This window comes from Crinia signifera, chromosome 1, assembly GCF_055691185.1.
Source record: "Crinia signifera chromosome 1, ASM5569118v1, whole genome shotgun sequence".
Classification (NCBI taxonomy): domain Eukaryota; kingdom Metazoa; phylum Chordata; class Amphibia; order Anura; family Myobatrachidae; genus Crinia; species Crinia signifera.
In genome coordinates, this window is record NC_139217.1 from 414,418,621 (window position 1) to 414,435,159 (window position 16,539).

Consider the following 16,539-nt stretch of genomic DNA (forward strand, 5'->3'; position numbering starts at 1 on the left):
GTGTCAACCCTAAGGGTGCCTGATGAATGGTGTGGACTGTGTAGTGAACCCAGAATATATCTTCTTCACTGGTACTGTACTTGACAACCAGATGTAAGTGCATGGCAACCAGATCCTGTAAGGATTGCCAGCAATCAGACAATGCAGTGTGCACTGAATGGCCTGATAATACAGCCAGAAAAAAAACTTCACAAAAAACTTATTCTAACTCTAAAATGAAAGTAAGGTCCCCTTTAATTGTCCACACATATACAGCGGGTGGGATCTCACACAGTGCTGCATTCTGGTGTCTCTGTGGGAGCCATCTGTAGCAGAATATTCATTTGATGTGCTAATCCTTCTGAACATGGCTTGGATCATACTGATGTAGCCTTGTTCAGGAAGAGCATCAAAGTTTATCTGCACATGGCTCCCACATAGCAATTACACTGCTGTGCTGAGAGGCACCAGAAGCACAGAGAGAGACTAAGGGTCAGATATCATTTTTGGGGGGTAAATGCTGAACATATAAATGAAATTCAACATTTGCGCTTCAGGGAGTGCCCCCATGGAAACGCTTTGCGTAAAGCATAAATAGTAAAGCATAGGTCGGGAAAAGTAAATACAGCATGAACGCCCCCTTACTAAGTGCAGTCTTTTTTATTATTACTTTCTTTTATTACATAAATAATGTTTTTATTACTGAATATAAAAGTGCACTTTTCTAAAATGTACAACGTGTTGCAAAAGTCCCCACTTTCACTATGCTTTGGAACGACCACAAGTGGATGGAACTTTAGGTTTTAATTCTGATCATGTTTGCTTACTCAGGGGGTGACATTTTATAGGATGAGAGATTCAGAAAGTGAGAGATTTGGTAAGAATACTCAAGTTTTTTTAAAGCAGCAATCATTTACACTGCGACTTAGTCTAAAAAATCGCACCCAGCTGATTACACCAGCTGGGACTGCTCTCAGAAACCACACCTCCTGGCCATTCAGAGGTACTGCAGGCAGAACGTAGCAGCAGCACCTCTGGCCTCTCAGAGGTACTCCAGACCAAACACGACAGCAGCACCCCTGGCCACACAGAGGTACTGCAAGCTGAACATAACAGCAGCACCTCTGGCCACACAGAGGTACTGCAGTCCAAACATAACAGCAGCACCTCTGGCAAACCAAAGGTACTGCAGGCCAGAATGATACCAATGGCAGTCCTGGCAATAACTTTCTGTTTAAGATATTTACTAAAACCTTAAGATAAACTCTGATCACAGTTACTGATAATTGTGTGACCTACAATCATTGGAATTCATAACAGAAAATAAGAACACCAATATAAAAACCTTGGTGCCTAAACAGTTTCTACTGTAGTTTTTGAGAAAAGCGCCAGTCAGTATATTGGGTTGCAGGCCACTGTAGAGACATCATGGGCAGTGTCTCGGGATGGGCATAATCCCCTTTCCAAGTGCTTCACCTTCTCTGGCCCCACAGCCCTTCCCTGCTTGCCTCCAGTCCAGGGCTTGCCTCCAGTCCAGGGCTTGGCCCCCTACACCTCACTCCCACCAGTGTGTGGCTAGTTACTATGAGCTGGTCCGGCGTCTAGGACCAGCTCTGCACTGCTATCACCTCCTACTGCACTCGTTCTTCCCACTCATCTCTCCTGTCCTTTGTCCTTCTCTTTACCCCCTTGAACACAAATGCAGCCACCACCTTGAGCTCTCTTTCCCCCTGCCATCAAGTCCACTGTGCTGCTAGCTATGCACTGGGAGACTCGGGACAGCCTGTACTTTATTTACCACCATCCCTCTACCTGCCACAGCCAGCCCTCTGGCCCCTACCTGGAAGGCCTGCCCCCTGAGCCCTACCTGTACAGTCTTTCCTCTGACCCCTACCTGACGCAGCCTGTCCCTTTCCTCCTACTTGTCAAATCCTGCCAACAGACTCCTACATGCCCCAGCTTGCCCTCTGTCCCCTAGCTAGCCAAGCCTGCCCTCTGATCCTTAACTCTTACACCCTAACCACTGCACCTGCTTGTCAAAGGCAGCTATCTTACCTCCTACCTGTCACAGTGTTAGGATCTTAGAGTATCCCCGCCAACCCTAACACCGTTGCCTCAAGCTGGAATCGACGGCTGTGTGCAAGGCTAGGCTTCACCTGGGCCCGTCTTGGCTGAAGGGCGAATTAGGTCCGCCCCACTCCGCTACAGGCAGGTCTTATGTAGGGACAACACTTCCGCCGAGGCCAGGAGAGGACAAGGGGAAAACTAGCTAGAACCAGCAATGGCGGGGAAGCTCAGAGCCCCTGCGGAATGGTCGACACAGGAAGATGGCGACACAGTGGTAGATCCCCTAATGACCTGACTACGGGGAGTACAGGTGGACGCAACAATGCGTATAGGTCTTATAAAGTAATATCAAAAGACTATAGGGCCTAGATGGAGTAACCCAATAGAAAACAGCAACAATGCTAAAAGCTGGTACCAATAATAAGAACAAGGATATCCAATATATGTACAAGAGTAAAGGATATATATTTGGGAGGACCCCCAGAGGGCGTCCCACCGGGACTCACGATGAGACGGGTGTCTCAGACAGGGACACACAAGGACCACGGCACCACTGCTTCCTTCCCAGGTATGGAACACTCAAGATGGTGATAGGTTCTCAGGATATAAGCAGCTGGTGTCTCAGGAAACAGACGGTGCAGCAGAACAACGACCCACAGGAAGCCAGACACGAATCAGCAAGACAGACTGGAGACCAGGAAGACTCACTATATCCGGCGTCGGTCTGAGGTCAGGAAAAGGTATATAAAGGGGCCTGGACCAAGCAACTAGAGCGGGGACCGGCCTCTAATTAATTACCCCCCATGTGTGCACTTATTTCCCGCCTGCCGGCGGCTGCCTGGCGTCTCCGTTGCCTAGGCAACCACTGCGGCAGCGGGGAGACAGGAGCCGGTCTGCGTCGCGGTTGCCTGGCGACCGCAGCTGGAAGTTCGGGCCCGGAAGTACGCTGACGTCCCGGCTGCTTAGCAACAGTCGGGACGCATACTCCGGGACCCGACGGAGCGTCAGGGAAACTGACGCCGCGGGTCCCAACACACAGCCTGTCTCCTGAGCCTTACCTGTCAGTCATTCCTCTGACCTCTATCTGACCCCTATCAGCTTGCCCTCTAACCCCTGCCTGTTACAGTATGCCAGCTGCCCTACCTATCACAACCTGCAATTTGACCCCTTCAGCCTTATTATTAATAATAATAATAATAATAATAATAATAATAATAATAATAATAATAGTAAGCATGGCCTTTAGGAAAGCAGACAGAATAATGGAGAGAAATAGGGGAACCCTGTAAAACAAGTAGGAGACATTGAGCCACCAGTGGTATGATTGAATGGAAATGACCATGTACTGATCCTTATATACAAATGGAAGGAAGCTCTTTATCTTCATTGAGTAATCTCAGATAATTGATAACATACAGAATAATTTCATAATCTGTGAATTCCCAAATTACAACTCACAGATTATAAAGTTATTGTGCATGGAGAATGCAGAAATGCACATATTACAAATGTATACAAAACATGTTCCTGGACCTTATTTCTTTCTCCTACTTTTAGGCTGAATTAGAGGCTTCAGCCCCCTCATGACTTTAGTTCTACTCTCAGACCCCTAAAATGAATGTTTCTGTAGTAGAAATGATTTGGTAGAGAGAGTATGTATTAGTCACTGAGCTACATTGAGGCATCTCACGTGCCTTGGCTGGCACTTTTGCTACTGATGTATTTTAGTATTATTAGAGATCAATGCCTACTTACTGCCTCCGAGAGGTGTGTTGTGGCAAAATGCCATTAAAAATTAACTTCACTCCTAGTATGAACTGACCATGAGAAGATGACCCTGGTAAGTACTTTCAGAATCCATCCTGAATGAGTTGTAGCTAATAATGTTGAGCAAAGATGTATAGTTACTGAGCAGCCTTTGATGTGTGCTAGCGTTTTGTTAGGGGGCCAGCTCCAAAGTGACCTCTCTCTTAAGCAATTCTTATGTTACTGAACCAAGTCAGGCAATAATATTAACAAGTGTAAAAAAACCATAGAAAATGGAATGTACTATAATATTTGTGATACTATGTAAGAGTTCCCAGGGATCATGATATTGTAGAAAACTAGTCATTTATAGAGAAATAAAGTAGCTGACGCTGCTGATGTTTGTTAGCTGTACACCCAGTTTTGGAACATTAAGGGCCAAATGTATCAAGCTTCAAAGCGTGATAAAATGGAGAGTGATAAACAGCCAGCCAATCAGCTGCTACCTGCCATGCTACAGGCTGAGTTCGAAAGATAACAGGTAGGAGCTGATTGTTTATCACTCTCCATTTTATCACTTTTTGAAGCTTGATACATCTGGCCCTAAATCTGAAAATCTGTACTGCTCATGTCCATGCTGGGTGCAAATTAGCATATGTGCAGTAGTTGTAGCTGCATGCGAAAAGTGTTGGCCCCAAAACCAGGATTTTATTTTGAAAGTAGAGTCCAAATGGCACCAAATCGACTGTAGGTCAATACCAAAGTAGGCAAAAACCTGGAAACATTGGTGCACTGACATCCTTTATTGGTGCTGCTGTTGGTGAGGTACCTAGTTAGAAATGGGACACTGTCTACAGCTCCTTGGAATCTAAAGACATTGTGGCTTTCAGTTAGGGTGAAAGAGGTGTTTAGAGTGAGAGCAGTGGGAAGATAGTCCTGCCTTCCTGCGGAGTATGCCTGCCAGGGTTCAGGACAAGTGGAGACTTCAGGTTGCGTCCAGGGTTAGATAGATCCACAGGTTGTTAGAAAAAAATCCCTATAGGTCAGGATCCAGAGAATACACTCCAGTAGTACATATACTCTACCGAGCTACTATAGCTACTATACTGGAGGGTAATTTACTTGGCAGAGCTAGACCACGGACTAGTAACTATCTTAGGTCTCTACCGCTGCATTCCCCAGGTGGGACTTTCATGTCCCAGTCTAACACTGGATGCCTTAAAGGAAGAATGGAGCAGGAGGCACCATTGCATTGGTTGCTAATAGTGACAGGTTTAGGCCTGCCCTATGGGAGAAGAGTACCTGAAATTAAACCTCCAATAATCCTAACCTTACCCTAACTGCTATTTTACCCATAGCGCATCATAATCCTAAACCTACCCTAACTGCTGCCTTACCCATATCACATCATAATCCTAACCCTACCATAACTGCTGCCTTACCCATATCACATCATAATCCTAACTCTACCATAACTGCTGCCTTACCCATATCGCATCATAATCCTAACTCTACCATAACTGCTGCCTTACCCATATCACATCATAATCCTAACCCTACCATAACTGCTGCCTTACCCATATCGCATCATAATCCTAACCCTACCATAACTGCTGCCTTACCCATATCACATCATAATCCTAACCCTACCATAACTGCTGCCTTACCCATATCACATCATAATCCTAACCCTACCATAACTGCTGCCTTACCCTTATCGCATCATAATCCTAACCCTACCATAACTGTTGTTTTACCCTTATCGCATCATAATCCTAACCCTACCATAACTGCTGTTTTACCCTTATCGCATCATAATCCTAACCCTACCATAACTGCTGCCTTACCCATATCACATCAGAAATCCTAACCCTACCATAACTGCTGTTTTACCCATATCACATCATAATCCTAACCCTACCATAACTGCTGCCTTACCCATATCACATCATAATCCTAACCCTACCATAACTGCTGTTTTACCCATATCGCATCTGACCACAGCCTAAACTGAACCCTATCCTAACTTCTGCCTTACCCATATCACATAATAATCCTAACCCAGGGGCAAACGCAGGATTTTCAGAAGGGGGTTTCCAGAGGGGCGGAGCAAAGCACAGAGATGGACACTTATGTGTCCCAGTATATGCCGGGTCAGTTAAAGTATTATAGATAGACCAAATGTATATAAATAATAATAAATAAAATAAATATATATATATACATATACATACATATATACATAGGCGTGCGCAGCCCATTTTCTTAGGGGGTGCACCATTGGAGGGGCGTGTTCATCACGCCTACTGGGCGTGTCCATCAAAGCCTACTGGGCGTGTCCATCACCGCCTACTGGGCATCAATGCAAACTAAATAGGTGATTTTTTTTATGTATATGGGCTTCAGGATTAATTATTCCCATCACACACACCAGAAACAGGGACAGTGCGCGCTGAAAATTTACACTGTAATGGCCATTACACATAATGCCACACACCCTAATGCCCATTACACATAATGCCACTCACCGTAATGCCCATTACACATAATGCCACACAACATAATGCCTATCACACATAATGCAATACACAGTAATGCCCATTCCACATAAAGCCACCCAGCATAATGCCCATTTCACATAATACCACACACCATAATGCCCATCACACATAATGCCACACACAGTAATTGACATTCCACATTATGCCAGGGCTTGACAAATTTTAGTAAAATAGGGATAATAGGGATTACATAGTATACCACATGCCATTATGCCCAACACACGTTATGCCACACACCGTAATGCCCAATACACATTATACCAAACACTGTAATTCCCATTACACATTATGCCACAAACTGTAAGGCCCATTACATATTACGCCTCACACTGTGATGCCCATTACATGTTGCACCTCACACTGTGATGCCCATTACACATTGACTCAGACCACTATGCCCATTACTCCTCACAACGTGATGCCCATTACACATTACGCCTCACACCGTGATGCCCATTGTACATTATGCCAGAATGCCCAGTACACATTATGACACATGCCATAATGCCCATTACATATTATACCACACATTGTAATGGCTATTACATATGATGTCACATAAGTGTCACTGGGGAACCCACAAACTGTTCACCCTTCACCCATTTAATTCTACTCACCTCATCATCGGTCCGGCAGAGCAGCGGTAAAGACCACTGGGAAAATGGCTGCATGGTGACCCATAATCACATTACACAGCATGTAGTGACCCATAATCACATTACACAGCATGCAGTGACCCATAATCACATTACACAGCATGTAGTGACCAATATTCGCACTTAGGCCCTTATTCTGATCGGTGCGTACTTTCCCGAATTCTTACGGTGCGGTCCGCACGCCATGCTGTGCGGCGGCGTGCGGGCATCGTCCGTAGAAACGCCCACGTGTCCTCCGCATTCGGACGGACTCACTCTTTAAGAACAGGGCGTGTGTACGGACGACATACAAACCGTGCGTGTGCGGTGGACACGTACAGATTCTTGCACGGTCTTCCCGCACAAGCACGGTCTTACCGCGTCAGAACGTACGGGAAGCTGTCCGTACGCCCCGATGCGGAGTATTTACGCTCAATCCCACACTTTTTTACTGAGTACACACAGCGATCACATGACCCACTTAGGCAATTAGGCAACCTCCTGAAAAAGGGATTGTTATCAATTTCAATCAATTAAATGCTCATCTATACTGACCCACATTCCTACTACATTCATGACACACATTAACCCTTACAGCATGTGACCCTAACATACATCTAGATACACTATGTACATTTTGCTTATTTTAAAGATTTTAAACAAGTTACACATATACTTTAGCATGTTAGAAAAAAACACTGACAACTTTGAACTTTAAATAAATATTTATTCAAAAACAAGTGTCCAAAACATCAAAATTAATTTTCGGCATCAATGATGCGGTCCATTTCCGCCAACATTTGGTGCATCAGGCCTCGCAGTCTAAGGAGGGCCCCACGGCGACCCTCCTCTGCTTGGGCAGGCTCATCTGTGGAGGAAATTCAAATTGAAAAATGACTAATGATATTCATGCATACATTTAACATAGTCAAACCTACTTTTTAAACATGCACCGTGACAGGTGTGTGTGTATATATATATATATATATATATATATATATATATATATATATATATATATACACACATATATAACTATATATATGAGACATACACCTATCCATACATGCATACATACTACATGGAAAGCCTGATTTTGGCCCTCTACCCTTTACTCTGTCGAACACCTCACAGTCATACTGCTCCTTCTCAATCCAAACCCACCCATGACTAAGCTCTGAGAAGCATGTCACGCGCTGCACCAATCACAATTCGGCAAACAAAGTTCAGTGTCTCTTATATGATGGAGCCTGGCAGGGGAGTTACACAACTCTCAGGAATGCTCAGTACATTTGTACAATCAAGCATGGCTTGCCTGCTGATGGTCTGCTCCAGAAATCATTGTCAGAATGCCAGTTAGGGGAAGCTGCAGCACTAACCCACTCCCATGCTCAAAAGCATTACTAAGACCAAATCCACACACAATTATGGTGCAAAACATACATGCAGACCGCAGGGGGTGGTTAGCTAGAGGAGGGCCCAGGGGCACTGACCACTTGTTACTCCAGTCTAAGCCACGCCTGTCCATACTCCATTTATGCCATACTGAATCTAGTTTACAAAGATCATTCACCAGTAAACTCTACTCACCTATATGAGGCTACAGATTGTATGCAAGCAGCAGGGACATGAAACACTTACATTAGCAAGTCATCCCTTTCTTCCAGGATACAGATTAACTACACAGGTTCAGTGGCACTTAAAATCGATATGAAAGACATCCTCACAACCTGTTTTATTAATATGTGTCCTGGATGAAAGGGATGGTTTGCCCACCCTATCTAACCCCAAAGTGTGTCTGTTGCTATCCCGTTTGTTTTGTCACTTTATAGTATTGTAAAAATCAATTGAATCACCAGTGCTACATAGCAAATAGTAAATGCCAAACGGATAAATTAATCCTTATGTATACATACCAATTCCGGCCGCCTGGACGACCTCACAGGCCTCCACCTCCTCCTCAGGGGCCTCCAATGCTCCCACCTCGTCCTCCCCTTGGATGACGTCCTCCTCGGGTGGCAGCGCCTCCACAGCCCACCCCTCCTCATCCTCAACTTCTTGGGCCCCCTCCTCCGGCCTCCCTTCCTGAGGAAGGTCCTCCAGGGCCACCTCTGCCTCCTCCTCCTCCATTTCCTGGGCCCCCTCCTCCGGGCTCCCTTCCTGCGGAAGGTCCTCCAGGGCCACCTCTGCCTCCTCCCGGGCCTGTCTTGCGCGATCACGTGCTGTGTATGGGAAAAATAAAAAAGTGGCAATTAGTGGTAATTACTATTAAGCCTTATCAAGCTATAAATGCAAAGGTTAGAAGTACAGATAATTGTACAGGCAAACAGCTCCTTAGTGGCCTTTACAAAACACAGCCTGTAACATGGCAGGTATGCTGTGACATTTGGCCCATTGTAAGCATCACAAGCATTAATCCTCCCCAATAACATATTTTATGACCATTACAGGGTGTCAAACAGGAAGTAGCACTCATATATTGTATGCCATGTTTAACTCATGATCAGGCTGGTGACCTTAGTGGATTAAATAATGTCAGGTAAGCAATCATGTCCAAATCCCCATTTACTGTTGAAATACTCACATCTAGCAATGCTGGCCCTTATTTGTTGCAGTCTCTCTGGCTCCCTGCGCCTGAGGTCGGACCACCGCCGCTCCAGGTGAGCGATGGTCCGCCGCACCTGGGTGCGTGCGAATATACGGCGGCGGGCCACCGCATAGGCATTGCGCTTCTGGCGGTTGGTAATAAAGGGGCCCGCCCGCCCCAGCCTGGTCTCCATAACGGAGACCAGAGTTCTCAGCTCCGCGGGTGAGAATGGGGCTGCTCTCCCATAGGCAATGGCACAAATCAAACAATCATGTGCTGTCATTGGTTGATCAGAGTTATATTTGGTATTAACTTTATTGTTCATTTTTACACTAACAGCGTGTATGCGCCCGAACAGACGGCTAACCCATTGCATCGCACACCCATCCTAAACAGACAGTGTAAAATAAGATGGAAACACATTATATATAATCTATACCATCCACCAAACATGGGTATAAGCAACAGGTGAAATAGTCTGCATCACTAGACACTTACACCTAACTCCACAAGGTTCTAAACAGCTATTTTATAATGAAAGCTATGCAGCAGAAACATAGCAAATAGTGGCAGACCTTTTCCAAAAATTAGGCCATGCTGCCATGTGTACACTTACCTTCTACTGACCCCTACTACAGAGGTGGAATGAAAAGTAGCTAGCATCCAGCCTGAATTTGGAGTGCTTTCACATGTGATTTGGATGCTAGCACTGATTACTTGTGGCTAAGTGGTGGACTGGATTTACATATGGAATGGGTAGTGTCAGTTGTACTACATACCAAACAAGTGCACAGTACAGATGTACATTCAAATATACATTTCATGTGTGACCTCAGTTTTATTTTGTCATTGGTGTTGGAATCTGCATTTAGCTACTAAATCAGACTTACTCAGTTTGCCAGGTTTTTGATAAATAATTGTCCACACCAAGGGGCGTCCCGTATGCGCCGCACGGTTGACGCTGGCGTACGGAACGCGGCCGTACGGAACGCAGGTTGCAGCTGATTAACGCCAATTACAGAAATAGTATTTAAAGTTATCCTAGAAAGGCAAACAGTTGTTGCAAACATGGCTGGCTCAGAGTCAGAGGAAGAACAGGTGGTGCAGAATCTCTTGTCCCGCATGGAAGCCAACACCACCTATGTCCCCCTCAACCCAGAGCAGCCAGATGGGCCATCAACATCAGGCCAATCAGCAGCTGGCCCATCCTCAGCATCAGCAGAATCATTGGGAACACAGCAGGTGGCTTCCCAACAGAGTAGCCAGCCCAGCACTTCAAGTACAGCAACCGGTGGCGGTGGCCGTGGCAGTGCCAGTGGCAGTGGCGGTGCCAGTGGCCGTGCCCGTGGCCGCAGTCGGGCAACAGAGGAACCAACCACAAGAAACATGGCATATGAACCGCAGGAGCTTCACATCCTGGTGACCCGGGCACGTGATTTAATAGAGTGCCCAGCGGTAAAGTTGACACACACAAGGAGATGGAAGATCTGGGAGGAGATAACGGCGGAGATTAATGCAGTGGCTCCACAAGTTCGTGTGGCAGAGCACGTTAAGAAGAGGCAAGTACATGTGTGTTACATTTGAGCAGTACAAGTCCAGTAATGTTTACATTCAATATTAGATGGAGTTGGTCAATGGGTGTTCACGTTGCTTGTAGGCACAGACATGTTGGCCATGACATTGAATTGATAGTTATTGGAGGGTGACTGTTGTTGTATCTTCTAAGGGTTGGTTTTAAAAATGAATATAATGTAAGTTTGGTGTCAGTAGGCACATGTTGTATTATGTTTTAGATTGCAATGGGTGCTACAGCAAACATGAGGAGTTACATGTATTAATATGTACACTTTGATTGCAGGTGGCACGACTTCAAAGGCAACCTCAAGAAGAAATTGACCCAGCGGTGGGAACACAGCCACACCTCTGGGGCTGGCCCCATGCCTGGCAAGCTGAAGCTCACCCCCCTGGAAGAGATGGCACAGTGCTGCATTGCAGTGGAGGAGGTCCGGGGGGTGAGCACCATAGACAGCGAGTCCCCAGCGGAAGTGATGGCTTCTACGCTTGAAGGTAATTATTTGCCAGGCTATAAGTAGATGTTTTGAATTTGGCATGGAATGTGTGTTAATTGGTAATTTCTCGTTCAACAGCATCCCCACCGCTTGGTCCAGATTCTCTTGAGGAGGTTGTGGAGTCTGTGCCACCTGGCCCCAGTAGCAGGCCCGTGCAGCAGCAGCCGGAAATGTCCGCGGCTGAATTGTCCACGTGGGGCCGTGTGCTAGACAGTATTGTGCAGCAGGGAGACTCGGCATTCGAGCGGGTGCGTAGGGCCGAGGAGGTGCTGCAGGGTTTGACCACCAGCCACCAGAGTATTGCTGCGAGCCTGCAGGCTATGAGTGCCAGCCAGCAAGCTATGAGTGACAGCCAGCAAGCTATTGCTGCTAGCCTGCAGGTGCTGGCTGATCAAGCCCTGCGGCAAAATGAACTCCTCCTCCGCCATAATGAACTTATGGTGGAGCTAGTTACCACCAATAGGGTCCTAATGTCACCCGCTTCTGGTGCTTTACCAACATCATCACTCCCTGCTGCCAGAGGGGGAAGAAGATCCACCCCCTCCCCAGCATGTGCTCCACGTGACCCACCATCTGACTGTGGCCGTGGGCGAGGCCGAAGAGCTGCTTCACGTGGCAAGGAGCCTGCCAGGGGCAAACGTGCCCGCAAATGAACTTGTGTCCCCATTAATCTCCACCGTTATGTCTTCCCAAATCTTCCATTGAGCTGTGTGTGTCAGCATCCTGTGTCAAAATCCGTGCCGAGGGTCACCACATTTGCCCGCGGTTCAAATGTCATGTTTGGTTCCCCTGTTGCCCTGTTTCGGCTACCATTACTGTGTGCTGTACTTGAAGTGTTGGTGCTGTACTTTTGTTGTGAAGCCACCTGATGTGTTCCTAATGATTCTGCTGTGGCTATTTATTATATATTATTTACTTTTAGTCCTGTTATGGTACCATTTGTTTTGTGATGTTTTTGACATTTTTGGCAAAGTTTCTTTAATAAATGTTATTTGGGCCCCACAAATGTCTGTATTAATTGATACACGCAGAAGTGACATGTGTATTAGTATTATTAATATTAAGTTGTGTTGATTATTTGCTGTGTAAAAGTGTGTGACAAGTGCAGCATGTAATGTTCCCTTTAAGCTGCAATGCTTCCAATTGTAGCAGTGAGAAGCGTGTCATTAACAAGTAATGAGTAAATTAGGTGATTGTATTGTGTTTAGCTGACATTGGTTGAGGTGCGTCCGTCCTGATTAGGCGTTCTGATTGCCTAGCGCATGACCGAGTGGTGTCCGCAAAGCAATACTAGCCTTTTGGACACCGCACATTTCTACCCTTTTTGTTCGCGTGCATTCGGCGTGCTGTCCGAATGCACGCCTACCCAAATATGTGTATTCCCCCGTGTCCGCCCATGTTTCCGCCCAGTTTAGCCCACTTTGAAACTACGCCCCTGTGTCATTCCGCATGACGCCCATAACACACCCATATTGGCCGAATGATTGCGGTGCACATTTCTGTACGGTATTAGTGAGAACAAGTACGGAGACCATACGTGGCACATGCGCATAGCGTTCCCCACGCATGCGCAGACGGCTAAAAAACGCGATCCGAAAGAATTCGGGAAAGTACGCACCGATCAGAATAAGGGCCTTAGTGACCGATATTCACATTACACAGCGCGTAGTGACCAATATTCACACGTAGTGACCTATATTCACATTTACAGCACATAGTGACCAATATTCGCACATAGTGACCCATAGTCACATTACACAGTGCGTAGTGACCCATAGTTACATTACACAGCACAGTGACAAATATTCACACGTAGTGACCTATAGTCACATTACACAGTACGCAGTGACCCATATTCACTCTGCCATCTCACTTTGGATGTCTTCTCGCCAACTCAAACTCAATATTTCCAAAACTGAATTACTTATATTCCCGCCAACTAAGAACAGTTACCATCCTGATATCTCCATCACTGTTGACAACTCGACAATCTACCCTACCCAACAAGCTCGTTGCTTAGGGGTCACCCTCGACTCTGACCTGTCCTTTGTTCCCCACATTCAATCTGTCTCCAAATCATGTTACATGCATCTAAAAAACATATCCAAAATACGACCGTATCTCACACAAGACACTACTAAATCTCTTATCCATGCACTCATTATATCCCGCATTGATTATTGCAATAGTCTCCTAACTGGACTTCCCAAGAACAGACTCTCACCACTGCAATCCATTTTAAATGCTGCTGCTAGGCTGATCTTCCTTGCAAGACGCTCATCGTCTGCTGATCCGCTCTGCCAGTCCCTCCATTGGTTGCCTGTATATTACCGTATTCAATATAAAACACTTCTACTTGCATATAAAGCTATTAACCATACTGCACCAGCATATATCTCTGCACTTATCACACAATATCTCCCATCTCGACCACTCCGCTCTGCACAAGATTTGCGTCTCTCATCTGAGCGGATCACTAGCTCCCATTCACTATTACAGGACTTTCATCGGGCTGCTCCCATCCTATGGAATGCCCTTCCATGCACAATTAGACTCTCCGCTAGCCTCCAAACTTTCAAGCGTTCCCTGAAAACTCACCTCTTCAGGCAAGCCTATCATATTTAAGTTCTACACGCATAACCCTCTGAGGCACTTATGTATTATATAGCTTCCCTTCTGGACTTGTAACTTGTTGGGACTGCTATGCTATTACTGGTGCCTGTCCTTGTGTTTCCCTCCTATATCCCTATAGATTGTAAGCTTGCAGCAGGGCCCTCCTACCTCCATGTCTGTCTGTTGTTACCCAGTTTGTTTTATCACTGTTTACTATTGTAAAGCGCAACGGAATCTGCTGCGCTATATAAGAAACTGCAAATAAATAATAAATAAATATTCACATTACACAGCACGCAGTGACCCATATTCACATTACACAGCACATAGTGACCCATATTCACATTACACAGTGCGCAGTGACCCATATTCTCATTACACAGCGCGTAGTGACCGATATTCACATTATACAGTGCGCAGTGACCCATATTCACATTATACAGCGTGCAGTGACCAATATTCGCACGTAGTGACCCATATTCACATTACACAGCACAGTGGCGAATATTTGCACGTAGTGACCTATAGTCACATTACACAGCACAGTGATGAATATTCACACGTAGTGACCTATAGTCACATTACACAGCACAGTGACGAATATTCGCACGTAGTGACCCATAGTCACATTACACAGCACAGTGACGAATATTTGCACGTAGTGACCCATAGTCACATTACACAGCACAGTGACGAATATTTGCACGTAGTGACCTATAGTCACATTACACAGCGCATAGTGACTAAAATTCACACATAGTGACCCATAGTCACATTACACAGTGCATAGTGACTAATGTATGTATTATATGTATACGCTAGATGTACCCTGGGGGATATAGACACAGGGAACATATATTCGCTGAGCTGCGCAGTGCCTTGGCAGCCATCAGCCGCACCACTGGACCCCCGGGTGGGTAACAATATAGGCAGAGACAGCACAGTTATCACACAGGGAACAAATACCCGCCGAGCTGTACAGCGCCTAGGCAGCCATCAGCGGCACCACTGGTCACCGCATCAGCCAGGCAGGTAACAATACAGCAGGGACAGTACAGTTTTCCCAGTTATTCGTGGGCGGTGTTCCGCTTGCTAGGCAGCAAAAGATTGCTGCTTAGTGAGTGATCCTGAATCAGGCCCCCTGTTCCCCTCACTACATTCTCACACACAGCCCACTCCCTCACAATAAATGGCACACTCCCCAGTCTCTGCATACATTACCTTCAGGTTTCAGCCAGGAGCCATCCTGTGAGCCTGACACAGAACAGTAGAGCAGGCTACAAGGCTACTGCAGCTGCACTAGTTCACCCGGGAACAGGAAAAGGCAGGGGCGTGGCCTAATCACGGACCCCCCGTGGCCACGCCCCCTTTTGAAACCTCGAGTCCTGCTGACTGCTGAAGGAGCCCAGCCCAGCGCAGGTACTGCCAGGTGGCCTGCAGCTGCACTACTTCACTACTACTGCAGCTGCACTAGTTCACCCGGGCACAGGAAAAGGCTGGGGCGTGGCCTTATCACGGACCCCCGTGGCCACGCCCCCTTTTGAAACCTCGAGTCTTGCTGACTGCTGAAGGAGCCCAGCCCAGTGCAGGTACTGCTAGGCGGCCGGGGGAGGGGGCACTGCCGCTGCCGGTCATTAGGAAGTGCTGATATTGTGCACCCCCTGTGCGCACGCCTATGCATATATATATACATATATAGACATACAGGGGCGTCAACAGCAGTGTAGACCCCTGGGCATAGCAATGTATTGGGGCCCCTGCTGATCCTCCAGCGGTAGGGGTGGGGGAAGCTTTGATGTCCCGCGGGTGGAAGGGGGTATTATATCAACCGCTCAGCATGTAGGGCCTGGATCAGTAATTTCCACTAATTACCCCTTTACTGCACAGATGGTGGGAGATGGGGTGGGAGAAGGGGGCATTGGGCTGAATGAAGGGGCCCTGATATATAACTTCCAGGGTGGTAGAGGATGTTTAATACGCAGAGAAGGGGTGTATAGTGGAGTGGGCTTAATATTCAGAATTTTCTGGTGGGAGGACAGCTTGCTTGACTGCAAATATCTCCAGTTCCCGGAAATAGATTTCTTAGCTTTTAATGGCATTAAAAACTAGAGAATCCCACCTACCAAATCTTATTGGGGACTAGGGGATCAGAGTTCAGGAGGCAGAGCAATCTGCCAACGAGTATATAAAACTACATACCAGGTGTGTGGAACTGGAGCAGTAACCAGCTGCTCGAAGGCTGATATCTCTGGTTCTGGGCACAGTAGAGACAAGCTACTAGT

General features: G+C 46.5%; 1 protein-coding gene across 1 annotated transcript; it reads left to right on the top strand.

Moving 5' to 3' along the window:
- The first annotated feature begins 2,630 nt into the window (after nt 1–2,630).
- On the top strand, nt 2,631–15,528 carry LOC146013515 (uncharacterized). The gene is made up of 4 exons (XM_083151526.1): nt 2,631–2,764; nt 11,434–11,642; nt 11,723–12,205; nt 15,485–15,528. Exons 1-4 carry the CDS (start codon nt 2,631–2,633, stop codon nt 15,526–15,528), a joined length of 870 nt encoding a protein of 289 aa, XP_083007652.1.
- Nucleotides 15,529–16,539: the final 1,011 nt, after the last annotated feature.